The 25,290-nt window shown below is 39.0% G+C and overlaps 1 protein-coding gene across 1 annotated transcript; it reads left to right on the top strand.

The window, feature by feature from the left end:
• The first annotated feature begins 5,013 nt into the window (after window positions 1-5,013).
• Window positions 5,014-20,508, top strand: LOC124871318 (lanC-like protein 3). Its single transcript, XM_047370566.1, has 5 exons — window positions 5,014-8,398; window positions 11,873-11,996; window positions 14,994-15,191; window positions 15,275-15,482; window positions 19,686-20,508. The coding sequence occupies exons 1-5, from the start codon at window positions 7,865-7,867 to the stop codon at window positions 19,843-19,845; spliced, it is 1,224 nt and encodes a 407-aa protein (XP_047226522.1). The 5' UTR covers window positions 5,014-7,864; the 3' UTR covers window positions 19,846-20,508.
• Window positions 20,509-25,290: the final 4,782 nt, after the last annotated feature.

The following is a 25,290-nucleotide window of genomic DNA, read 5'->3' as shown; positions in this document are numbered from 1 at the left end:
TAACCTGTGTTGCTTTCTACTTTCTGTGCTGACAGCTTTATTGGTCTACCTTTATTTTTTTCCTTTTCATTTTGTTTATACTTGCTCCATATTTCAGACACAGCTGTCTGGGAACAGTCAGCATGTTCTGCCACAACTTTCATTTTGAATGACCTTGAAGGGGTTTCATGATGTTTTCTACATTTTGACTGGCAGCTCTCCTGCTGGGGTAGTGTTTTCTGCCAATCAACCAGCTGCAGCAGCCTACTGATGTCTGCAAGCACTCTCTTTACATCAGTCTCATTTACATAGTTGGACTTGTCCACGTTTTTCCATTGTTGTAATTATGAATATGAATATATTATTTATTATTAATACTTTAATATTTTATCAAATAATATTTCGGTCTGTTAAGGGTGGTCCTGTGAATACCAGCCCAGTAAGGCGATGGTATTAGGACAAAATAGAAAGGTGTGAGACGAGCTCTCACATTATTGAACAGCATAAACTCTGCACATACATGGAATGAATTCACACAATTTCTTAAAATACAAGAATTTATTAACAAAAATATGTCAACTCAAAGTCAAACATATTTCAATCAAACCCTTTACTATGCTAAAACAATCCAACTAAATTACCAAGCAGAATTAAAGAATAGGGTAGACTAATGGGCTATGTACAATATAAACAAGTTGATTAAAGATGATTGGAAATCATGACCAAAAGAGTGATGCAACATTATCATGCAATGTTATTTATGTTTGAGAATCAAGGATTATCTTGAAAGATCTGGAAATGAAGTTAAGTTAGTCTTGGAACGAACTTAGACAATAATCAGCAAACGTTTATACAACCCTTCACAATGCAAGATCAGATAAAATATTATTTGAATAAAATAATATTTTAAGAATGATTTGCTGAATAAAACCAACCTTCTGGATGACCAATTCTCAACGGTGTTTAAATAACTGCCTTTATTTATTAAAATAATATTTAAAGAAATATTATCTTGAATAAAAAACTAAATCTTTCTGAAGAAATTGGGCTTAATGATGTTCACTTAGTTATCAGGTTTAGTAAAATAATGTTTAGGGAAATATTTTACTAGATTGAAAACCAACAACCTTTTTGGGTAAATGATCTTTAGCAGGTAAGCACGTGTTCTTAGCTGTTAGCGGTTAAAGCTAACAAAAGAAGCTGATAGCTTATCATCAGAATCACACATATACCTTTAAAATACCATTAAAATGCATAAGCATGGACGGCACGTTATGGCTGATCTTCTGTGTTTAAAATCACCCTTTAAATAAAGTTTTTCTTAACTTTAAAACAAACACAAACAAACAAATTGAGCACATGTGCTGAGCAGATAATCTGCTAGTACTAAGATGGCTGAGTTTCAACACAAACAAAACCAAACTTCATAAAACAAAAAAATGTTTAGATCATTTCATTCTAAATTACTTCTCTCTCTCTGCCCAAACCTAACCTCTCAGGTGAACTGTGCTGAGGAAAGGTTGTCCAGGGCGACGAAGTTTGAAGAAAACATCCACAGTGAACAAAGGGTTTGCGGCAGCTAACCTCCGTAGCTGTGGGGAGGGCGGCTCGCTCTGTCGGCCGGCCAAACTGCACGTTACTGCTGTAACCACGGTGATGCGGTCCCGTTGTCCTTCCTTCAGACCGGGAAAACTGCTCCAATCGGCGTTGTAGAGACAGAGTCTCTGCTGGGAACTCTCTAGAAAATAGTTTGCTTCTGTAGACCTCAGAGAGAACGTCAAGCAACGCTTGTACCTTAATTACCCCGTTCATGAATGAATACCGGATACACAAACAGCAATTCATTCCTACTTAACTTAGTGCATATGATCGTGTGATCGTATGACACTCTTGGATCCAGTTTGAAGAGTTATGTCTGTTTGCCAGCAAAGAGACATTAGCGCGCTGTGTCTCTCCTTCCAGATCCACCGGGGGACCAGTGTGGAAGAGACAGAAGCTTTGTGAAAGCAGGGTTTTATTCAAAACAGTGACGTCACAGGAAGTCCGCTGTTACCCCTTTTCCTGGCTGTGCTGGAAATCGGTTAATGTGATTTATTTTGGAAGTTCCAGAAAAGTTCGTACCGGACTTTCATGTTGTAACCATGGCTGTGGTCCCAACACCATTCAAAAATTTAAATTGCAAAAATTATTACTTATGAGAATGTTGCAAGAAATGTTGACCAGATAAACCAACTCGTTTTGTGTCATGCAGTTCTTTGAAAACTATTTTACTTTTTCACATTTTGTTGCATTAAACCACATACCTCAGTATATTTTATGCAATAGACCTACACAAAGTAGAACAGAAATATAAAGTAAGCGGGAAAGGAAACATTGTTTTAAAATCTGAAAGTGTGGGATGCATTTCTATTTATCTACACCAAGACAATATTTTACAGACCCAATGTCCCAGTCTCAAGTCTTTTGCAGCCTCTAACAGGATTGCTTCCTTGTTTGCTCTATGTTTAGCTCTATGTACCTCCTTATCAGCTGCCCTGACACTGCTGAAGAAAAGCAACCCGCCAGCATGATACAGCCACCACCATGTTTCACCGTGACGATGGTGTTTTCAGGGTGCACTGTTTGTTTTCTAACAAATCAAGTATTTTTCTCAGTTTAGGTCTCTTCTGACTAGAGCACATCGTTCCATTTGTTTGCAGACCCTCCTACAGGATTTCTTCCAAACTACAAACCGGTCATCTTTCTTCTTGCCAATGTTCCATTAAAGCAAGATGTTTCATTTGCTGTTTCCATCATTTTTGTTTTGGACAGAACCGGTCACTCCTCCCATGTTCCCATCTAAACTCACATTGTTCAAGCCTTGTGCATCTCAAACTGAAGGCATGTATAGGTTTTATATTCTGCAGCATCAGATGGGACCAGTTGAGTGCCAAATCATTTTCTCATATAAATGCAAATGAAGTTTTTTTTTCTTCCTTTTTTTCCCACTGCAGATAAAACCAATGAAAACATGCATCTCCGAGCAAGACTCCAATTATTTTAAATATCCCCTCTTCTCTGTTGGCCAAATCTGAGAACTTTTACCCAAAACTGCCAAAAAATGGTTTCAAAGAAAAATACAATTTTCTAACTTGCCTGTGATGTGAGTCTTAGGGGAGAGCGGCATCAAAGAAAGACTTTAAGGAGACTTTTATCTAAACTCACAAACAGGGGCAGGCCTCAGAAACTGATGGTGATCCACTGCTGATTATTTTCAGTATTAAAGCTACAGCTCTCACCCGCAGCTTCATAAATACTCTGGAAAGACTTAGCTTTATTTAAATTGCTTTGCTTCAAGTTACATTTTTAGAGCAGAGAAATTGCGTTTAGCCTTGAAAATTTGAATTACCTCAGCATTCACACAGCGACCTTTGCCAACATCTCTATATCAGCATGGCATTCATCCCCTCCTTTTATATCGCTATCTTTTTAAACAGAAGCTGTTTTCATATTAAAATGTTCAAAGCGTCTCTACAATCACAGTCTTGGCTCAGATAGATTCATGTTGGAAGTGGCACAGAGAGACAAAGCTCTGATAATTAATTGAGGTGTCTGTCTCCTGTAATAATATGTGTTTGTTGGTAAAAGATATCAACAAATGTTGTCTGATTTATTTTGAATGTTGTGTGTCTAGGGTTTAAAGAACCAAGTACACTGCTGAACCGAGCTGTGTGAGATAAAAGTCAAACTGGATATTGTGTGAGATACAGTGTCTTGAAGAAGTGTTTAACTTTTTCACATTTTGTCAGTTTATAACCACCAACCTTAGTGGATTTTATCAGGATTTTATGCGACAGGATTTTATACTCTAAAACCTATAAATACAATCCATTGTAGCCATTTGCCTCCCGGTGTCACCTAATTAGTAAATAGATTTCATATGTGTGTAATTTACTTCTTAGGACCAAAAGATAGCTGTTCACCTTAATAGGTGAAGCAGTCAAGAGGCACAGGCTAAATCTGGAGGAGCTGCAGGCATCCACAGCTCAGGTGGGAGAATCTGTTGACATGACATGACAACTAATGATCATACACTCCACAAATCTGATTTTCATGGATTGGAAGTAAATATAAAGCAAAAATAAAGCTATAAGGAGTCTTATTAATGCTTGCCACAGCAACATGTGGGGGACATGGCAGACATGTAACAATCTGCTCCAGTCAGATGACACCAAAACAAAACATATGCTTCTATGCTAAACGCTTTGTGTGGCATGTTTAGCAGGGACAGGGAAGCTCATCACAGTTAATGGGTGGAGGGGCAGGGCTGAATGCAGGGCAGTCCTGGAGAAAAACCTGTTAGAAGCATGAAAATTCTGGTGTTAGTGTTCAGCTTCCTGCAGGACAACGAGCCTAAACATACAGTCAGAGCTACATAGTATACTCATGTATTAGAATGGTCAAATGTCCTGACCTATATCCAATCAGGAATATGTGGCAAGACTTACAAACTGATGCATGAAAAAACTCCATACAATCTCACTAAGCTATTTCTACAAAACACATAAAAGTTGGGTTGTTGCGTAGTGTAGTGTTAGAGAGGGCGCACCAAATACTGAGGCTAAAGTCCTCAATGCAGCCATCTGAGGTTCAATTCCCGACCTTGTCTTCCCCCTTTCTCTCTCTGCCCATTTCCTGTCTGGTAACAAAACACATAAACTTTTGTAATTGCAACACTAAAGAATGTTGATGGTATGATACCTTTGGAAGGAACTGTAAAGCAACCTTAAAATTTTTCTCAGATTTAATAATTCACAAATAAACATTGTTTTTAGTGTTATAGGTTGATAGTAAGGTAGTAAGGCCAAACAATCAGAGACACAATTATACAGTGTGCGAACAGAGTGTGGTTTGAAAATAGCTTTAAATCTTTAAAACTTTTAACATTAATCAAAGACAAACAGCTTGAAGAGAAAAACAGAAACTTAAGTTGTGGAAATCTTGAATGTTCTGGTGCATGTGACATGTAGAGAATCTATGGTACATGAAATAAACATTATGATGGCAGCACTGGGGTTAAAATACATTTAAGAACTGGAAGAACTGATTTTAATCTTTCAGACAAGATGACACAAATGTACTCAAAACAAGGCTGTAGTCATCAGTGCATGAAGCTGTTTAAAATGTAATGTCATCAACATGCAAATTTATTAAGCAAAGCACTTATTTTGGCATATTTTACACCACGTTTTTAGCTTCACTATCATCATAGATTCAGGCTACATCTTGGGTGAGATTTAGGTTAATTCACTACCAAATTAATTAAAAGCATTTTTTGGTGCTGAGATGCCACAGTATATGTTCTATAACAACTTGAACTTAATTTTTGTTACCAATTTTATTTTGCGACAGACCCGGATACCAGATACAAATGTAAAGTCATAGGTTGAAGTCACAGCTGCAACAATAATGCAGAAACACAACAGGAATATGACCAGAATAAATTCATTTCATCCAATTTAATTTCTCCATTTCGTTCAAATTCAGTAGAAAAGTCCTTTCAAAGACTTTACAAAAAAGGTTATTGCCAACTTCAGTCCTATTCAGTCCAATTGTTATATTGTAAAACAAGTACCATTCCATTTTATTTACAGCACAGTTAATTTATTTAGAAACAATTCACAAAAAATCTCTTCACAATGCAATTACAAGATGAACAGGTCTAATCCCTTGGCAAATATGATTGGAATCCAATGTAATCTGAATTTGATTCAAATCAAGGCAACACCCTCCAGTCCAATCAGACCATCAGGTTTAAATCCAAATACATACAGTCCACATAAATACTGATTTTAACACAGCACAATGAACGACCTGCCTCTCATTTGTCTCTTAAAAACTCTAGGACCTAACAGTTAATCTGCATTCTGAAAGCAAAGCGCTTTGTTGGGAAAATCCAAGTTATCAAAATTCTTCTCCTCACCTTCTCACACCTCATCCCCGAAAAATAGACTCTTGTTTTCTACTTGCTTGTTTATCTGGAATCATCCCTGTTTTTTGTTTTGTCATGCTTTTTATAGTTTAGGTGTTTCATCAAGTGGTTCAGGGAATATTTACACTGCAGCTTGAAATCCTTCACGTCAGAGACTGTTTAAATGAGAACAGATCAAAACTAAAAAAGCTAAACTAAACTAGAAAAAAACTCAAACTTTACAATTGTGGACAATATCGTCCACCAGATCTGATTCAAGTATCCAGTTTGAACATAGCAATTGCTTTTATAAATATTGAACTGAATAGATTAATTGAGGTTAGCATTTAGTTTTGATAGAACTTTAGATATACATTGGAAATAGTAACTTGTTGTTTCTGTTGGATCTATCTGTGGTTCCTTTTGTTTTGAGATTGACTTGCTTTTAATGCGTGTATTTTAGCTTTCAGATTCAACTGATTGAACAAAGGCATAATTATGTACAGCTGCAACCCACCACACTCTATGAGAACACCTTCTACGCCTCTTTGGTCGCAAAAACTCAACAGCTTTTTGTTCAGCACCATGGACAGAGTCTGCAGATCTCTGGCGCCACCAGCTGGTCATAATTATTTATTAAATTAATTATTAGCATAGCTCAAAACCTAATGGAGAATGAGTCCCTAAACTGCTAATACTCAAACTGGCAAAATAATTATTTATAAATGGTTTAACATAGAACGAGTTCCAGTTTATTTCCAGGCTTTAGAAGTGAAATTAAGTACAAAGTCTACTGAGAAAAAAAAAAAAGGCTGTAAGTAGAAATCCACGATAGAAGAACTAACCTAAAAAGAGATCATTTAAATAACAAATGGGTTAATCCATGAAACAGCAGCAGAGGTGAATGATTTTGAATCTGATGGAGAACAAAAGGTTTTCATGGACCTGAAGGACTCTCCTACTGCTGCACAAGGAAGGAGAAAAACTCCAACAGAGGGTCTCAAAAAGAAGAAAAGGGGAACAGACAATAAAACAGGAGGACAACGACAGCTGCCAGTGAAACCCACTACAGCAGACACATTATATTAAGGGCTTCACTGATCTGTTGTACGTTTACAGCTGTTGATGCCAGATATATTTTATGTGTTGTTGTATTTGCTTCTCGTTGTTTAATAATGCATCACGCAGCAATAACCTGTATATTTAAAATGAAAAAAATGTGGTTATCTAAAATTATAGTCAAGGTCAGATTTCTTCTTGCCCATCTTCTCTAATGGCCAGATTTGTGGAGTACACAACTAATAGTTGTTTTTACAACAGATTCTCACACCTGAGCTGTGGATTGCAGTAGCTCCTCCAGAGTTACCACGGGCCTCTTTGCTGCTTCTCTGATTAATGGTCTCCACTCCCGACGCATCAATTTAGTTGAATGCTCATGTCTTACTCGGTTTGCTGTTGTGCCACATTCTTCTGATTTGTATGCTGATGCTGTTTGTTCGTTAATGTTCTCCACCAGATCTTCGCAGAACAGCTTAATAGATTAAATCACACACAGATTGGCACTACTTAGCAAACGGGGGAAATCTGACGGGAATTGGCTGGATTGGATTTTATTTAGGGGAATCGGAGTAAATGGGGTCAATAAAACTGCAGTCAATCATGTTTAATTTCCTCACAGAATATTCTAGCGTCTCAACAAACAATAAACATAACCTTATGTAAACCAGCTCCTCCGCCTGTGTGCCCCAGGGTGGGTGCAGCTCTTATGATGCACGTCCCATCATCCATCCGTCACTGCTCCCATCCAATCAGCTGCGACCCGATTGGACCAGTCAAAGTGTTTTTCCTCTCTCATCCTTGGATACCTTGAGCGGAGGGCACAGATTTACCTCTTTACTGTCGCCGTGCCGGTGGTGGTGTCCCCTCCTCGACGTGATGGAGAACACCCGCTGCTTCGCCAACCGCTTCTCCGACTACAGAGGCGCGCTGCTGCCGGGCCAGCGGGCCGAGGCCATTGTCCCAGCCGTAGTGGCCAAAATTGAAAGAATCCTAAAAAAGGTCCCCATCGACATCAGCGACTGCGACGGAGGGCTGTACGACGGGCCGGCCGGAGTAGCTTACATGCTGTATCACGTCAGCGAGTGTCCGCTGTTCTCCGAGCAGCGGGACGTCTACCTGAAGTCGGCCAAGCAGATCATCGACGTGTCGGTGAGGTACGCGGACGCGGAGCCAGACAAGAACATGCGAGCCGCCTTTCTGCTCGGCGGGGCGGGCATCTACGCCGTGGCCGCGATGATATACAAGTCCCTCGGCTTGGCCGATTTCGTGAAGCCGCTGACCAAGTTTCGGAACCTGTGGGAGGTGTGTGCGCCCATCAATTTCCTGGAGTGCGGCTCAGACGAGCTGTTTGTGGGGCGGGCGGGCTACCTGTGCGCCGCTTTGGTCCTCAAACAGAAGTTGGGCATTGAGGTGAGGCACATTTTTCATCAAGCAATCGCTATAATAAACTTGATAATATCCCTTATTACACGCTGAATGACTACTAATAGCACACACTTTCAGCTTAAAGGTTTGTTAATATCAGTATTATTTGTACAGTTGTGTTCAAATTAAAAGCAACATCATGAACCAAATCCATTACTGTTTTGGGTATAAATTATATTTCTATGTGGCAAATCATTTCCTACAAGGTGTAGTAGAATAATAGAAAACCAACAGACCCAACAGTCAAAGCATGCATGTTGCTGATTATGCATAACTGTTTTGAGGAAGACCAAAATGCAGGCAGGAGGACGGGAGCCGCATGGTGAGTCGACAAGATTTCATAATAGTTGATCAACACATACATACGCTGCTAGGTAAACAGACAAGAACAGCTGAGACAGCAAATGCAGAGAATCCGGTAATGAACAATGAAAACCAGAGAACTTAAATACTGAGGGAAGTGGACTGTAAACTGGAAGAGGAGCTAATCAGGAGAATGTGAGACAGCTGAGGACCAGGGAACCTAAATAATACAGGGGGGAGAATGACTAATTAACCTGTAGAGCGTAGAGCAGGGAGGTGACCAGAACACAGGGAAACAATGACTAGACTTAAGAACATAAACAAGAAGAGGAAACCAGATCTATCAGAACATAACTAAACATATCTAACGCCAGAACACAGAGAGCAACAAAACTAACCAGAAGGAATCTAAAAAACCAGAAATGAACAGAAAACACCTGGCAGAGTCGAGAAAGTAAACAAACACAAAAACCTAAAGAGAAAGATCCTTAGAAAAACAGAATCATTATTGAAGCTGTTCAAAATAACAGCTATATGGGGTTCAATTATGCCTCTTTTCCATTTATGGGTCCAGCACTGCATGCTCTACTTCGCTCTACTCACCAGCCTGTTGTGTTTCTATACACTCGTTGTTGTACATCATGTCCTCTTAAAATAGTGAGGCTGCAGATTTGAGACCACCCTGCCGTCCATAACTTGTGGGACATTGGCCATAAATTGTGTCCATGATTTAGAACCACCCCCACGTCTTTCAGTTTGACCCGCTCTTGATAATTTTGTAGTGGATGTTGAGTTTTTAGCTTTTTCCAGCACTGCAGTGATATGAGGTTACATTCGGTGGCTTGTCACCCTCTCTGCTACCTTGGCGAAAACCGTCTCATTTCGCTCTGCCGCTAAATATTTTAGTCAGACTCATACCATGCAAATGGCCAGGCAGTGAACAGCAGTGTGTATACGTCACATTTTGACCCTGCTCAGGCCCAGTGGGACCTGCTGCCAAGCAGGTAGCAAAAAACCCGGCACCGGGCTGGAAAAGCCTGTTATGAAAACGGTCACAAAATGGGCTGAGTGGAGTGGAGCTGGCCAAAATAGAGGCCATGGAAAAGGGGCATTAGCGAGGTATCAAACTCGTGGTCCCTCTTTAATGATGAAGTCAGCAAATGTTTTACATGCTGGTTACAGTGCGTTCCTCCCTGAAAACCTGATTAAAAAGGGTTATTACAGACATTGCTCAGAAAAAAACATTCTACTATTATTAAAACTTGCTTGGAGGTGGGAAAACATACAAACATGTGCAGAAAATTATAGACTGCTCAGCTAAGATGACCTGAGTTGCTTTAAAATAGAAGCAAAAACCAAAAAAATTTGCAAGAAAATTGAAAACTCTCCTTAGAATGAATGGAGTAATAATCAAAATGGAAAAACTCCATCAGTAGCTACATTTACATGCACAAAATTTCAGGATCGGATTAAAATGTATTTGGATCAAAAAACAAAAATATTCAGATTGTACCGATTATATGGACATAAGTAATCGGAATAAAACAGCCGATCGGACTAAAAATGTGTCATGTAAACTTGCCGATTGGAAATGTGCTTGCTGAAAAATGTGTTTTTTCCTGTTTTCCGAAAGTCATAGTTGTACGTTTTCAGAAAACAAGAAAAGACACATTTTTCAGGAAGCACATTATATTTTCTATTGATATTGTAGCAGTAAGCCACAATATGGCTTTATTAATTATGCTTCGAGGCTAACAAATTGCTCCTTTTTGTGTTACATTTTCACATCGGTACCCTGATGTTTAACAACAGAATACCAACAAGAGACAAGTCATTGTGTTAACAAAGAGAAAAAGAAAAGGCCATAATTTGTCCCAAATTTTGGAGTTCAGATTTTAGCTAAAACCATCTTTAGTTATTGGAATCAGATGAGACATGATGTAGCTTTGACCAAGGGACCGAAGACAGAGTGCATGTCTGATATGTTGTGTTGAACGATGCATTTTGGACTTTAATACTGCTTTTTTGATAAACCCAAGAACATCTATGCTTAGGAAATCAGTTTCATGACGTTATCTCGAGATAACAAAGCATCTTCTTCTCGAATGTCTGTTCTTTTTTTGATACCTAGAATTTATTTCAAAATGCATTTTTCAACAAAAAGTAGAGATGGGAAGGCAAAAGGTTCCAACAATGTTTACAAATAAATGCATTGGTATTCAGGCCTTCTGATTTAACTGATTCAGTAGCTTCTCAGGTCAGTTGTGATCGATTTTATTATGGGATATCAGAATAAATGGGGGTTAAAAAAAAAGCACGGCACACATTTCAGATTTATATGTGTAAACATGTTTAAAACCGTGTGTCATTTTCCTTCAGCTTCACAATAATGCATGATTTTGGCTTGGTCTATCACAGAAAATCCCATCAAAATACATTGTAGTTTTGTTTTTGTAACATGAAATAAGATGGGAAATACTTCAATTTCGGAGACTGAGACAGTTATGAGTGTAACTAGTTCAGGACTGAACAATTACACTGGTTGTAACAAAAGGGCCACTTGTTTCAGGATCATAATCATCTCATGATTTCAAGAAAACAAGCTAGTTTTATTTTAAGCACACAAACTTTCATTTCAAAGGTAATAACACGATTTTTTCTCTAGTTTATATTCAGTTGTTTCTGATAAAGCATCTTTTACACAGCTTTCCTTTCTTTAAATGTTCTATTTGTGATTGTGTTGGCAGGAGCTTCAGTGTCATCTCTTTTACTCCCCCTCTAGCCTGACTCAACAAGACATAGTATACCTTTGACTTTCTTGTTAGTTTGCTACCTAAGGTGACCTCAAACGCTTTTATTCTCTTTGATTTCTGGTCTTACAAGGAAACTGTGAGTCAATAATGATAGCTCTCTCCTGGACCAATTCCCGGATTTAACTTATCGAGATGAATGTTGCCATCAGTTTGTTAAATTAATCTCTCTTGTGTCTCAGAACGTCAGATTGCCTTCTGTGGTTTACTAGCAGAAATAAAGCAAGTCATTTGTGATGCATTTCAGTTTTTCACCGCAGATGAATCTTGTAAAATGATCAAAGATGTCTTTATTAAGACGGAGGGCTCCGTTGCAGATAACATCTGTGTGTTCTTCATTCTGCAGATACTGAGCAAAGATCAGATCAAATCTGTCTGTCAGGCCATCATCGAGTCAGGAAAACAGTACGCCAGGAGGAAGAGAAAGCCTTTCCCGCTGATGTATTCATACTATGGAACTGAATACATTGGTAAGAACATTAACTTAGTTAATTCACTCATGAACAGTCCTGTGCAAAAGTCTTATGTTTTCCACCCAAGGAGTCAGGTCTTGTAATCTTTTAAAGTTCTTTGGAAAACCTTCAGATGATCTATTGATCAGGAGCACAATAAAGAAAGTAATGGTTGTTTAAAAACTTTGAAAAGTTCTTCTTTGTCATTGTAACCTTGGTATAACTCAAAGTGAACTACTGTTTATTTTCAGTCATATGAAAAGGTTAGAACACCCATTAAATATTCAGTTCTTCATCAAGAAATCTTTAGATATTAATCTTATTTATTTATCTATGGGAAACTTACAGGTTTTCATAAAAATTAACCTTCTTTTAATTATTATACAAAACATATAAAAAAAAATTTCTAGCAGAGAAAAAAGTTAGGACACCCTTCCCTCTATTATTAATAATAGAGGGTAGTAATTACCTTAATTTTTTATAGATGGTCTTACATGTTCCTCAAGCTTCTTCTGATACACGGTAGAGTTCATGGTGGACTGTATGATGGTGAGCTGGCCAGGTCCTGCTGCAGCAAACCATGATGCTGCCACTCCCACGCTCCATTGTTTGGTGTGACATTCTTTATTTGGAAAGCAGTGTTTCGTTTATTTTAACTGTCCTCTGTTCTGGTGTCCAAATAATTCATTTTTAGACAAACAAAATTTGTCTGAATTATCCTCTGCAAACTTTAGTCTGGCCTATATATCTTCATTAGAGAGCAAATATTTCCCATGAAAGTTAAACATGTCTGGTCTCTTTCTGATTGTACTGGCCTGCATTTTCATATCAATAGTAGCAATAGCCTATTGTAAGTGCCATGATAACATTTTAGAGTGCTTTGAGATTTATTTTATCATCTTGCAGTCTGCGTTTGGGGTGAACTTGCATGGACAGCCAGACTTGGACACCATGGCAGTTATTTTGAATGTCCCCCTAGCTGAAGACCTTTTTCTGTAAAGCAGAACCTCTGATTTCAAAGTCTTTTGAGACCTCTTTAAATCCCTCACCAGACTTATCAGCAACTACAGTTTTTCTGTGATAGCCTCAGACAGCGTTTTAGATCTCAGCATGGTGTTCACTCTCACTGCAACAGTCAGGACCACCCCAAACCTAATCTGTGTGTTTTAAACAGGCAAACAGACATTGCTTATCTTAAATTAAATTATTGAATAAAAGGTTTTGCCATTGTTAAAATTGCTATCAAACATCCAAATGTGCAATAAAAACACATTGGGTTTCATAGGGTGTCGCAATTTTTACACATGACTGTATCTACCTCTGGCTGTAGAGTTGTGTTAACATGTGTAAAGCTAACTGTGCTTTTCTTGGCTGCATCGGATGAAGAGAAGCATCAGGGCTGGAGATCCTCAGTTACTTTCAGACAAGCACAGAGTTCATAGTAAGCATAGCCCTGCTGGTCAACTCTGCATGTTTTCAAAATCAATGGGTGATTAAGGGGTGAAAAGGGTTGGCTCCCTTAGAGTTCTAGTTTGATGAAGACGCTTGTCTGGATCTGCATGTATCAAACTATGCCTGCTCTGAAATATTTTCTCATCATTTACTGCGTTTAGGTCTCAGATCTGAAAGAAGAAGAGCTATGGTTGCCTTGCATGTGTTCAGCAGTGTTTATCTCTGTTTAGGATTCACGTGAATTAACTCCACCTGTCCCCTGTCTGATTTAAACCCAGTGGCAGAAACAGAGGATCTGTTTAGGGGCAAAGGGTTACTTTCAGTAAATAAGCAGTACATTTTCATACATAACTCTGACTCTATGGACTAAAGTAAAAAAACAAGTAAGGTATAGTGGAGCTGCTCAAATCTGAAAAAACAAAAAACAATTCTTTTATTTTGGTCAATGATTAAAGTAAGACAGTAATAAGAGTGTACTTGCAAAGCTAAATGTGGCAAATTTCTCAATCAAACTGTTTTTGAGACCATTTGGAGCCACAAAAATGCAAAATTTAAATAAGCTTTTGTTTTGTGGAAACAAGACAGGCACATCTCAAACAATAATAAAACAATGGAAAATGATTATCAATTTTGAAAAACAAATAATATAGCTAACAAATTTACTAACAAATTGCTTGTTGAACATTGTTTATCCCTTTCTCATTATCAGTGGAAAAAACCTTCATTGGCATTACAGCCTTCAAACCTTTCTAATGATGCTTTTTTTTTTAGCTTTTGCATGTTTTCACTGGTAATTATTTCTCTTTGGTGATGAGCTCCAAGTCTTTGAGGTTGGCAGGCCTCCTTGCCATCCCTCAATCTTTACGTCCCTCCACAGATTCTCTATTAGACTCAAGTCAGGACTCTTGCTGGGCCACTCCTAAACATTAAAACTGCTTCCAGTCAGAAAAAACATGGTCAATTTTAATGTGAATGACGTTAAGCCTATTTCGTCCGGGGGTATGAATAATTCTGGGCTTAACTGTATGTCTATCTTATGAACAGGAACTTGAAATATCAAAATAATACACATAAACTGCTGAAGATGTTTCAAAGAACAATTCGTCTGAAATTGTGTGCCTTTACCATTTGACTTTAAAATAAATATTTTACAAAATGTTTTGTCCTTTATGTCTCATGTCATTTGCAAGTGGATGCATGTCTGTGTATGCTGAGATTATATAAAGTGTGACACAACTTAATTTTTATTGAAGCTAAAATACTTTGCTTGGCCTAATGTTTTAAATCAGATAAGAAACAACTGTCAGTCAATTTGTATGTGGTAACTATTGTTCCTGGTTTTGATACCAAAGGTGCTTGATTCGCTTGCAGATTTTCTCCAAAACTGTCTCATTGCTGTCAGGTTGAACCGGTCAGTGGTCAGTTAGCTACAAGAGGCAAGAAGAAGTTTTGGGCTTGTAACCTTCTGGATTGTGTCTGTTTGTGTGCCTGGCATGGTGCTGGCCTGCATGGCTGGTTTGGCTGCTACATGTGTGACCCACTCCTCGCCCTGCCTCCTGTCAGGTGCAGCCCACGGCCTCTCTTCAGTGCTGCAGATGCTGCTGAGTTACCAGGACATGCTCAGCAGGGCGGAGAAGGACCTGGTGTGGCAGAGCGTGGATTTCCTCATGAGTCAGGAGCAGAACTGCAACTGGCCGGCAGAACTGGGAGCTATCATCGAGAGGGAAAATGAGCTGGTGCACTGGTGCCACGGTGCCCCAGGTACAACCACTGTTGTTGAAGCACATTATCACATTCCCTGCTGCATATCACAGTTACTACAATGTTTCCATCTCATCCGGCAGGTGTGGCATATCTTTTCGCGAAAGCCTATCTGATCAATAAGAAGCCACAGTATCTGGACACGTGTATCCGCAGTGGGGAGCTTGTCTGGCAGAAGGGCCTGCTGAAGAAAGGACCTGGCATTTGTCATGGAGTGGCTGGCAGCGCTTATGTCTTCCTCCTGCTTTATCGCCTCACAAGCAATTCGAAATACCTCTACCGTGCCCAAAGGCAAGCAATCATTTTTCCTTCTTCCCACTGCTCTGAAGTCCATAGGCCATAAACCGCCTGCATGATCAAAAATTCATGAGTCGTGTCCCAAACTGTCTGTAAAATTGATTTCCTCAATATGTTAGGGACTGATTGCTCAACATATCAGCTCATGCTGTAAGATAAATAAACTTTTTTTCTGACTTTCATTTTATTTCAGTTTATTGTTTTCAAACACCACAATTTAATGAACCAAATTAAACAAAACACCATTTACATTTCAAATTTACAGGAAATAGAACATGCATATTAAAACTGAGCTACAACAGCCAATGATGATGCATAAGCTACAACTGTTGACTTTGTGTACATTTTAGACCACAATTCTGCTTTCTGATATGATAGTACAGGTCCTTCTCAAAATATTAGCATATTGTGATAAAGTTCAATATTTTCCATAATGTCATGATTAAAATTTAACATTCATATATTTTAGATTCATTGCACACTAACTGAAATATTTCAGGTCTTTTATTGTCTTAATACGGATGATTTTGGCATACAGCTCATGAAAACCCAAAATTCCTATCTCACAAAATTAGCATATTTCATCCGACCAATAAAAGAAAAGTGTTTTTAATACAAAAAACGTCAACCTTCAAATAATCATGTACAGTTATGCACTCAATACTTGGTCGGGAATCCTTTTGCAGAAATGATTGCTTCCATGCGGCGTGGCATGGAGGCAATCAGCCTGTGGCACTGCTGAGGTCTTATGGAGGCCCAGGATGCTTCGATAGCGGCCTTTAGCTCATCCAGAGTGTTGGGTCTTGAGTCTCTCAACGTTCTCTTCACAATATCCCACAGATTCTCTATGGGGTTCAGGTCAGGAGAGTTGGCAGGCCAATTGAGCACAGTGATACCATGGTCAGTAAACCATTTACCAGTGGTTTTGGCACTGTGAGCAGGTGCCAGGTCGTGCTGAAAAATGAAATCTTCATCTCCATAAAGCTTTTCAGCAGATGGAAGCATGAAGTGCTCCAAAATCTCCTGATAGCTAGCTGCATTGACCCTGCCCTTGATAAAACACAGTGGACAAACACCAGCAGCTGACACGGCACCCCAGACCATCACTGACTGTGGGTACTTGACACTGGACTTCTGGCATTTTGGCATTTCCTTCTCCCCAGTCTTCCTCCAGACTCTGGCACCTTGATTTCCGAATGACATGCAGAATTTGCTTTCATCCGAAAAAAGTACTTTGGACCACTGAGCAACAGTCCAGTGCTGCTTCTCTGTAGCCCAGGTCAGGCGCTTCTGCCGCTGTTTCTGGTTCAAAAGTGGCTTGACCTGGGGAATGCGGCACCTGTAGCCCATTTCCTGCACACGCCTGTGCACGGTAGCTCTGGATGTTTCTACTCCAGACTCAGTCCACTGCTTCCGCAGGTCCCCCAAGGTCTGGAATCGGCCCTTCTCCACAATCTCCCTCAGGGTCCGGTCACCTCTTCTCGTTGTGCAGCGTTTTCTGCCACACCTTTTCCTTCCCACAGACTTCCCACTGAGGTGCCTTGATACAGCACTCTGGGAACAGCCTATTCGTTCAGAAATTTCTTTCTGTGTCTTACCCTCTTGCTTGAGGGTGTCAATAGTGGCCTTCTGGACAGCAGTCAGGTCGGCAGTCTTACCCATGATTGGGGTTTTGAGTGATGAACCAGGCTGGGAGTTTTAAAGGCCTCAGGAATCTTTTGCAGGTGTTTAGAGTTAACTAGTTGATTCAGATGATTAGGTTCATAGCTCGTTTAGAGACCCTTTTAATGATATGCTAATTTTATGAGATAGGAATTTTGGGTTTTCATGAGCTGTATGCCAAAATCATCCGTATTAAGACAATAAAAGACCTGAAATATTTCAGTTAGTGTGCAATGAATCTAAAATATATGAATGTTAAATTTTCATCATTACATTATGGAAAATAATGAACTTTATCACAATATGCTAATATTTTGAGAAGGACCTGTATGTGGTTTTGTGAGGGTGTTGTGCAACTTTAAAACCTCCATCTATCACCACAATTTATGCCTAACTTTACCTGCCAATCATCAGATGATTTATTAGGTTTGTGAATGAGTGGTTATTGTTTCCTGATATATCAGGATCAAAATGTTTTTTGTATTAAACTCAAAATGAACATGTGGTTTAAAACTTGCCATAGAAGACTTTAAGTTACTTGTATCATATTGATGCTTAAGGTTAGGAGTAGTGCCATCATATAATCTCACATGTGAAGCTATATGGATTCTGTAGTCTTGGGCTAATAAAAGCATAACAAGGAATGCTAAAACAGAAAACTAATTAGAAGGTCTTACAGTTGTGATGTTTTTGTGTGCTGACAAGTTGGAGCCATTTGCTCTAAAGATAGTGCCGTGTCACTGGTACTTTGGAGAATTAAGAATAAAACACATTTTTCTTAGTTAGATATTTATTAAGATATTTCTAATCTGCATACTTGTCCTGGGCCTACCCCACCTAATTCAATTCAGTTTATTTATATAGCGCCAATTCACAACACATGTTGTCTCAAGGCACTTCACAACAGTCAGGTACATACATTTCAATTAATCCTAACCATTGAACAGTGCAGTCAAAGTTAGTTATTTTTTCAAATTGGATAAAAAGTTTTTCTATCTAAGGAAACCCAGCAGATTGCATCCAGTGAGATTTGCAGCATTCCCTCCTCCCGGATGAGCATGTAGAGACAGTGGACAGTCACTGCTGCCTTTACTCGCCCAATGATGGCTGAGTAAAGGCACCAGAACCTCACCCCATCCCCCCACTCCATTTTGGTAATGACAGCTCCAAGACGTTTCCTGTACTGAATTCATTGTTCAGGTGTGGGTTTGACCCATTATTCCATACAAACTGTCTTCTGATCTTAAAGAATCTGGTAGCCTCTTCTATGCCATCTGGTGATTGACTGAGCCATTCTAGCAGCTTTGTTTTCTATCCCTGAAACCAGCTGAGAGATTCTTTGGCTGTGATTCTTTTTGCTGACAAATCTCCATACATCCTTCTTTCAGTTACAGTACATGAGGTCTGCCAGTAGGAAATGCTGAATAACAGCCCCACACCATGATGCATCCGCTTTCAAATTTCGCTGTTGATATTTTTGGGATAATGTGCATTGCCATTGTTTGTCCAAACATGCTGTGTGCAAGTACATCTAAAGAGATCCATTCTGCTCTCATCAGACTATATTCTCACAATATTTGTCTTGTCCAAATACTCTACAGCAAATTATAAATGACATTAAACATGCTTTTACTTCCGCAATGGAGTCATAGAGGCAATTGGGGTTGAGTGCATTAATATTAATCAACAACGTTACCTGCTAAGTCCAGGTCTTCCTGAGGCTCTATGTTATTGGTTCTTGGTTGATGGAAAACTCTTCTGATTATTTCTTTAACTCATCTTTCAAAGAGCACCTTATCTTGAACTGTTTGATGTGAAAGTATACAATTTCCAGTTCTTGATTATGACTTTTATAACTAAATCTGGAAGTCTAGCAATTTTTCTGTAACCAATGCCATTACAATCTTTTCAGTAAGGTTGCAAAGGTCTTGAAAGAGCTCTTTGCATTTACCCATGTTGAGATGCTTTTTGTGTTATAACTTGGTAAGGAAAAACACTGTAATGGGAAATCAGAACTAAATCAGCTAGTATATGATAGTATTTGCACTGATAGGCAGCCGCATTGCTTTCTAAACAGACAGATTCTATTGATTTTCTTTGCTTTCTTTGTTTTTTTGCACCTCCGTTTTGTGAGTTTGGAGCTAGACCAAATGGCAGGCAGAAACTGGGGTTGAGCATGGTGATGACATTGTGGTCAATGTCATGTGGTTCATGTGGTCATTAATTTCTCCCCATACCATTCTGCTTTTTACACATAACTTAATTTAAGAACTAATATATGTTGATTTCTTTATGTGTGAATTACTTTTTTTACCGACATCTGGTGTAAATTCCATATCAGTAGGACCGTTTGAAATATTTTTCCAAAGAAAAACATTCACATGTTCATCACTTATTTTCCCTGCCGCTGCAAATCTGAAAGACAATTACATACTTAGTCAAATGTACACTAACCAATATGATCTGCATCAGTAATCATTTGCAGTTCATTCATTTCATCATTCGTCTGTTTCTGTTTTTCTCTTTCTGTCATAGGTTTGCAGAGTTTATCTTCACCGAGGAGTTTAAGGCAGGCTCTCTCTCGGTCACCAGCATCTACAGTCTGTTTGAGGGCCTTTCTGGGACCATTTGTTTCCTGGTTGACCTCCTGCAGCCGGACCAGTCAGAGTTCCCTCTCTTCAGCATCTTTGTGTGAACCAGCTTAGTCCTGTTACCTACCCTGAACAGAGGTTATAATTTTTACCCTGTAATCCTTAAAGAGATAGACTGATAACCACTGTAAAACCGGGACAGATGCTGGGATTGTTACACTAGATGAATTGGTTTCAATTAGGGCTTAAACAATTATCAAATTTGAAGTCAGTGGCAGTAGAAAAGAATGGTCTTGTTTTGTGTGGATGTACACCGTCCAGGGTTTATCACTGTATCTCCTGGAACATGATCCGTTTCAGTTTAGCAAGAGTGAATGAGTGTTATTAGCGACTTAAACCTAAGCTACTTATTTTTAAATCTGCTCTGGATTTCTTATAACTTCAAAGCATAATAGAAACTCATCACGTTTGCTTCAGCATTAAAATAACAGCAGCTAACATGCGCAAAGGAAGCCAAATTTCTCAGGGTGGTCTGTGGTTAAATTTAGCACTAATGTTCAGCAAAAATGTATAACAGCGAAGTGTCTTAATAAATGTATTTGCATATGTCAAACGTAGAATGAAACCAATCTACAAACACTTGCTGCATGTAAATACAGGTCCTTCTCAAAATATTAGCATATTGTGATAAAGTTCATTATTTTCCATAATGTCATGATGAAAATTTAACATTCATATATTTTAGATTCATTGCACACTAACTGAAATATTTCAGGTCTTTTATTGTCTTAATACGGATGATTGTGGCATACAGCTCATGAAAACCCAAAATTCCTATCTCACAAAATTAGCATATTTCATCCGACCAATAAAAGAAAAGTGTTTTTAATACAAAAAACGTCAACCTTCAAATAATCATGTACAGTTATGCACTCAATACTTGGTCGGGAATCCTTTTGCAGAAATGACTGCTTCAATGCGGCGTGGCATGGAGGCAATCAGCCTGTGGCACTGCTGAGGTCTTATGGAGGCCCAGGATGCTTCGATAGCGGCCTTTAGCTCATCCAGAGTGTTGGGTCTTGAGTCTCTCAACGTTCTCTTCACAATATCCCACAGATTCTCTATGGGGTTCAGGTCAGGAGAGTTGGCAGGCCAATTGAGCACAGTGATACCATGGTCAGTAAACCATTTACCAGTGGTTTTGGCACTGTGAGCAGGTGCCAGGTCGTGCTGAAAAATGAAATCTTCATCTCCATAAAGGTTTTCAGCAGATGAAAGCATGAAGTGAACCAAAATCTCCTGATAGCTAGCTGCATTGACCCTGCCCTTGATAAAACACAGTGGACCAACACCAGCAGCTGACACGGCACCCCAGACCATCACTGACTGTGGGTACTTGACACTGGACTTCTGGCATTTTAGCATTTCCTTCTCCCCAGTCTTCCTCCAGACTCTGGCACCTTGATTTCCGAATGACATGCAGAATTTGCTTTCATCCAAAAAAAGTACTTTGGACCACTGAGCAACAGTCCAGTGCTGCTTCTCTGTAGCCCAGATCTGGGGAATGCGGCACCTGTAGCCCATTTCCTGCACACGCCTGTGCACGGTGGCTCTGGATGTCTCTACTCCAGACTCAGTCCACTGCTTCCGCAGATCCCCCAAGGTCTGGAATCAGCCCTTCTCCACAATCTTCCTCAGGGTCCGGTCACCTCTTCTCGTTGTGCAGCGTTTTCTGCCACACTTTTTCCTTCCCACAGACTTCCCACTGAGGTGCCTTGATACAGCACTCAGGGAACAGCTTATTCGTTCAGAAATTTCTTTTTGTGTCTTACCCTCTTGCTTGAGGGTGTCAATAGTGGCCTTCTGGACAGCAGTCAGGTCGGCAGTCTTACCCATGATTGGGGTTTTGAGTGATGAACCAGGCTGGGAGTTTTAAAGGCCTCAGGAATCTTTTGCAGGTGTTTAGAGTTAACTCGTTGATTCAGATGATTAGGTTCATAGCTCGTTTAGAGACCGTTTTAATGATATGCTAATTTTGTGAGATAGGAATTGTGGGTTTTCATGAGCTGTATGCCAAAATCATCTGTATTAAGACAATAAAAGACCTGAAATATTTCAGTTAGTGTGCAATGAATCTAAAATATATGAATGTTAAATTTTCATCATGACATTATGGAAAATAATGAACTTTATCACAATATGCTAATATTTTGAGAAGGACCTGTAATTGCCGAAGGAATGAGCGGTAGCTAACGAGTAGCTGTGCTGCACTGCTAATGCAAGTCTATATATAAACAGAAACAACAAAAGGAGAATCAGTCTCAACTGTTGGTATTTTTTTATTTTTATGGCATCTCTGCCAATGATAAAACATTTTTGTGGCTGCTTCTTGCGTACAAATACCATTAAAGTACTATACACCTAGCCACTACAAAGGCAAATTACTATGTGCGTAACAGTCAATGATCAATGTATTTTCTTTAACTGCTATAATGTGGCCTTACAAAAACAGCATTTTCAGATGATCACTGTCTAAAATAAAAATAGAAGATGCTTTGGCCAGCATTTTCTGTATGAACATGTGGCTCACTTTGTTTAAAAAATAACTTTAAAAAACAAACAAAAAATGCCTGTAAACAAAAGCAATTTCTGATGCTACCTGTGCCTGTTGCTAAATATTTATAGGCTTTATGAGTGAGTGGATATTTTTGTGTTTGCAGTCCAAGCTGTATGAAACATCCACACGATTATTGTCATGATTATTATTAAGTGTCCAGATCAGAAAATAAATCAATAAAAGAAATTTGATGATTTGCTTTATTTTGAAAAAACTTACTGTATAATCTTGAAAACAATGACATATTGTATATGTGCTAAGGCATATAATGCTTAGGGGGTCTCATTGTCAAAATATGTCTCTGTACAGTTCATTGAATAAAAAAATAAATGTGTCTTTAAAAGTGAAGTTGAATATGAAAATTTGTCATTTTAAGCAAGCTCACTGTTTTGTTCTTGTCTTTCTCAACTTTAGGTGGAGTAAAATAGTATTATGCTCCCATCTTATTCACAGTCATTCAAACAAAACACCAGCTGATACCTTTTCTAAATGTCTACTGTCTATTTTCTTTAGCGTGGAGATTTCTTTACCCCTCATGCAACAAGTAAGCAACAGTATTTGGAATTTCATAAAAATAAAAATAAATAATATGATCTTGTCTGGAGAATATTGAGGAGTTAATATCTCCTTTCAGATGTTAGATCAAGCAGCAACTGAGGAATTGGTGAAGGTGTCATGGGAGTATGCTTCTCTAGTCTACATGTGTTTTGTGGCTGGACACAGGCCTGGGATCCCCCAAAATGAGCTGGAGGATGTTGCTGGGAAGAAGGATGTCTGGGGTTCCTTGTTGCTCCTGCAATCCAATTTTGGATAAGCTGAAGACAATGGATGGATGGATGGATGGATGGATGGATGGATGGATGGATGGATGGATGGATGGATGGATCATGGGAGAAACCAGACCCATCAATTCAGATGAGCTGAACTCATTAAAGCAACTAAGTTCACACTGCAGGTACTGATGCTTAATTCTGATGTTTTCGGAAATCTGATTTTTTTGCTTCAGCGTTCACATTATTTTTAAAATGTTTCCTGTATCTGACTCCAATGTGAACTGTTTGTGGTTCCAAACTGACACTTTGGTTAAGCAAACACGCAAGACATAGGTGTTATTGCTTTTGAAAAGTACCTGTCCGACGGAAGCCCTTTAATGTGTCAGCAGGTGCTGAGGAGGAAATGCATGAATAAAGCATAAATGAAACCCTGGCATTCTGGCATTTTCCTGAACTTTTGCTGCCAATTTATCAGAAACCTCTGTTTGGATGCGGAGACGATCCAAATCCTAATTTGGCTTGAAAAAAGGTGTCAGTCCATTAATAAGGTCTAAGATCTTGCTGTCCCTTCACTGTCCAGTATTGTTGCAGCTCTCATCTATCTCGCTAACTGCTATCACTTCTTGCTGGTGTAAAGTTGTGACAAATTTCAAAGGAAAGTGACGTCAAAGTCACATCAAACCCGCCTTGGTTGTTCCCACTGGAGTCACATTAAAAAAGATTAGATATGAATCAGATTCAGGACCACATATAGAGGTGGCTCCAATCTGACTTGAAAAAAATCAAATATGGGCCAGGTCTGAGTGTTCACATTTGTTCTAAAAAGTCTGACCTGGTTACTTGACCCCAAAATCAGATTTGGGCCACATTTGCTTGCAGTGTGAATGGGGCCAAGTTCCATATCACCAGCACAATTTCACAGGCTGATCCTGCCTCCACACCCTGATGTGAACACACTTTTCAGTAGGCATTCAGTAAACATATCTGTAATATAACTCCTTTTTTGCTGGTGTTGTGTGTTATTATATTATTTTGAGAATTTTAATTATAGGTTTTTATTAACTGTAAACTATAATCATTAAAATTACGTATTGCTCTCTGAGTACTGCATCTAATAAACAAACTTAACTTTTTAAAATTAACTACATGAATATTTACATTCTCATGATGAAAAGCAGACTACAGGTCCTTCTCAAAATATTAGCATATTGTGATAAAGTTCATTATTTTCCATAATGTCATGATGAAAATTTAACATTCATATATTTTAGATTCATTGCACACTAACTGAAATATTTCAGGTCTTTTATTGTCTTAATACGGATGATTTTGGCATACAGCTCATGAAAACCCAAAGTTCCTATCTCACAAAATTAGCATATTTCATCCGACCAATAAAAGAAAAGTGTTTTTAATACAAAAACGTCAACCTTCAAATAATCATGTACAGTTATGCACTCAATACTTGGTTGGGAATCCTTTTGCAGAAATGACTGCTTCAATGCGGCGTGGCATGGAGGCAATCAGCCTGTGGCACTGATGAGATCTTATGGAGGCCCAGGATGCTTCGATAGCGGCCTTTAGCTCATCCAGAGTGTTGGGTCTTGAGTCTCTCAACGTTCTCTTCACAATATCCCACAGATTCTCTATGGGGTTCAGGTCAGGAGAGTTGGCAGGCCAATTGAGCACAGTGATACCATGGTCAGTAAACCATTTACCAGTGGTTTTGGCACTGTGAGCAGGTGCCAGGTCGTGCTGAAAAATGAAATCTTCATCTCCATAAAGGTTTTCAGCAGATGGAAGCATGAAGTGCTCCAAAATCTCCTGATAGCTAGCTGCATTGACCCTGCCCTTGATAAAACACAGTGGACCAACACCAGCAGCTGACACGGCACCCCAGACCATCACTGACTGTGGGTACTTGACACTGGACTTTTGAACTTCTGGTTTAGAGACCCTTTTGGATGAAATATGCTAATTTTGTGAGATAGGAATTTTGGGTTTTCATGAGCTGTATGCCAAAATCATTCGTATTAAGACAATAAAAGACCTGAAATATTTCAGTTAGTGTGCAATGAATCTAAAATATATGAATGTTAAATTTTCATCATGACATTATGGAAAATAATGAACTTTATCACAATATGCTAATATTTTGA

Source organism: Girardinichthys multiradiatus, chromosome 7, assembly GCF_021462225.1.
Source record: "Girardinichthys multiradiatus isolate DD_20200921_A chromosome 7, DD_fGirMul_XY1, whole genome shotgun sequence".
In the NCBI taxonomy this organism is placed as follows: Eukaryota; Metazoa; Chordata; class Actinopteri; order Cyprinodontiformes; family Goodeidae; genus Girardinichthys; species Girardinichthys multiradiatus.
Note: the sequence above shows the minus strand (reverse complement) of the source record. Positions and strands in the feature narration are given on the sequence as shown.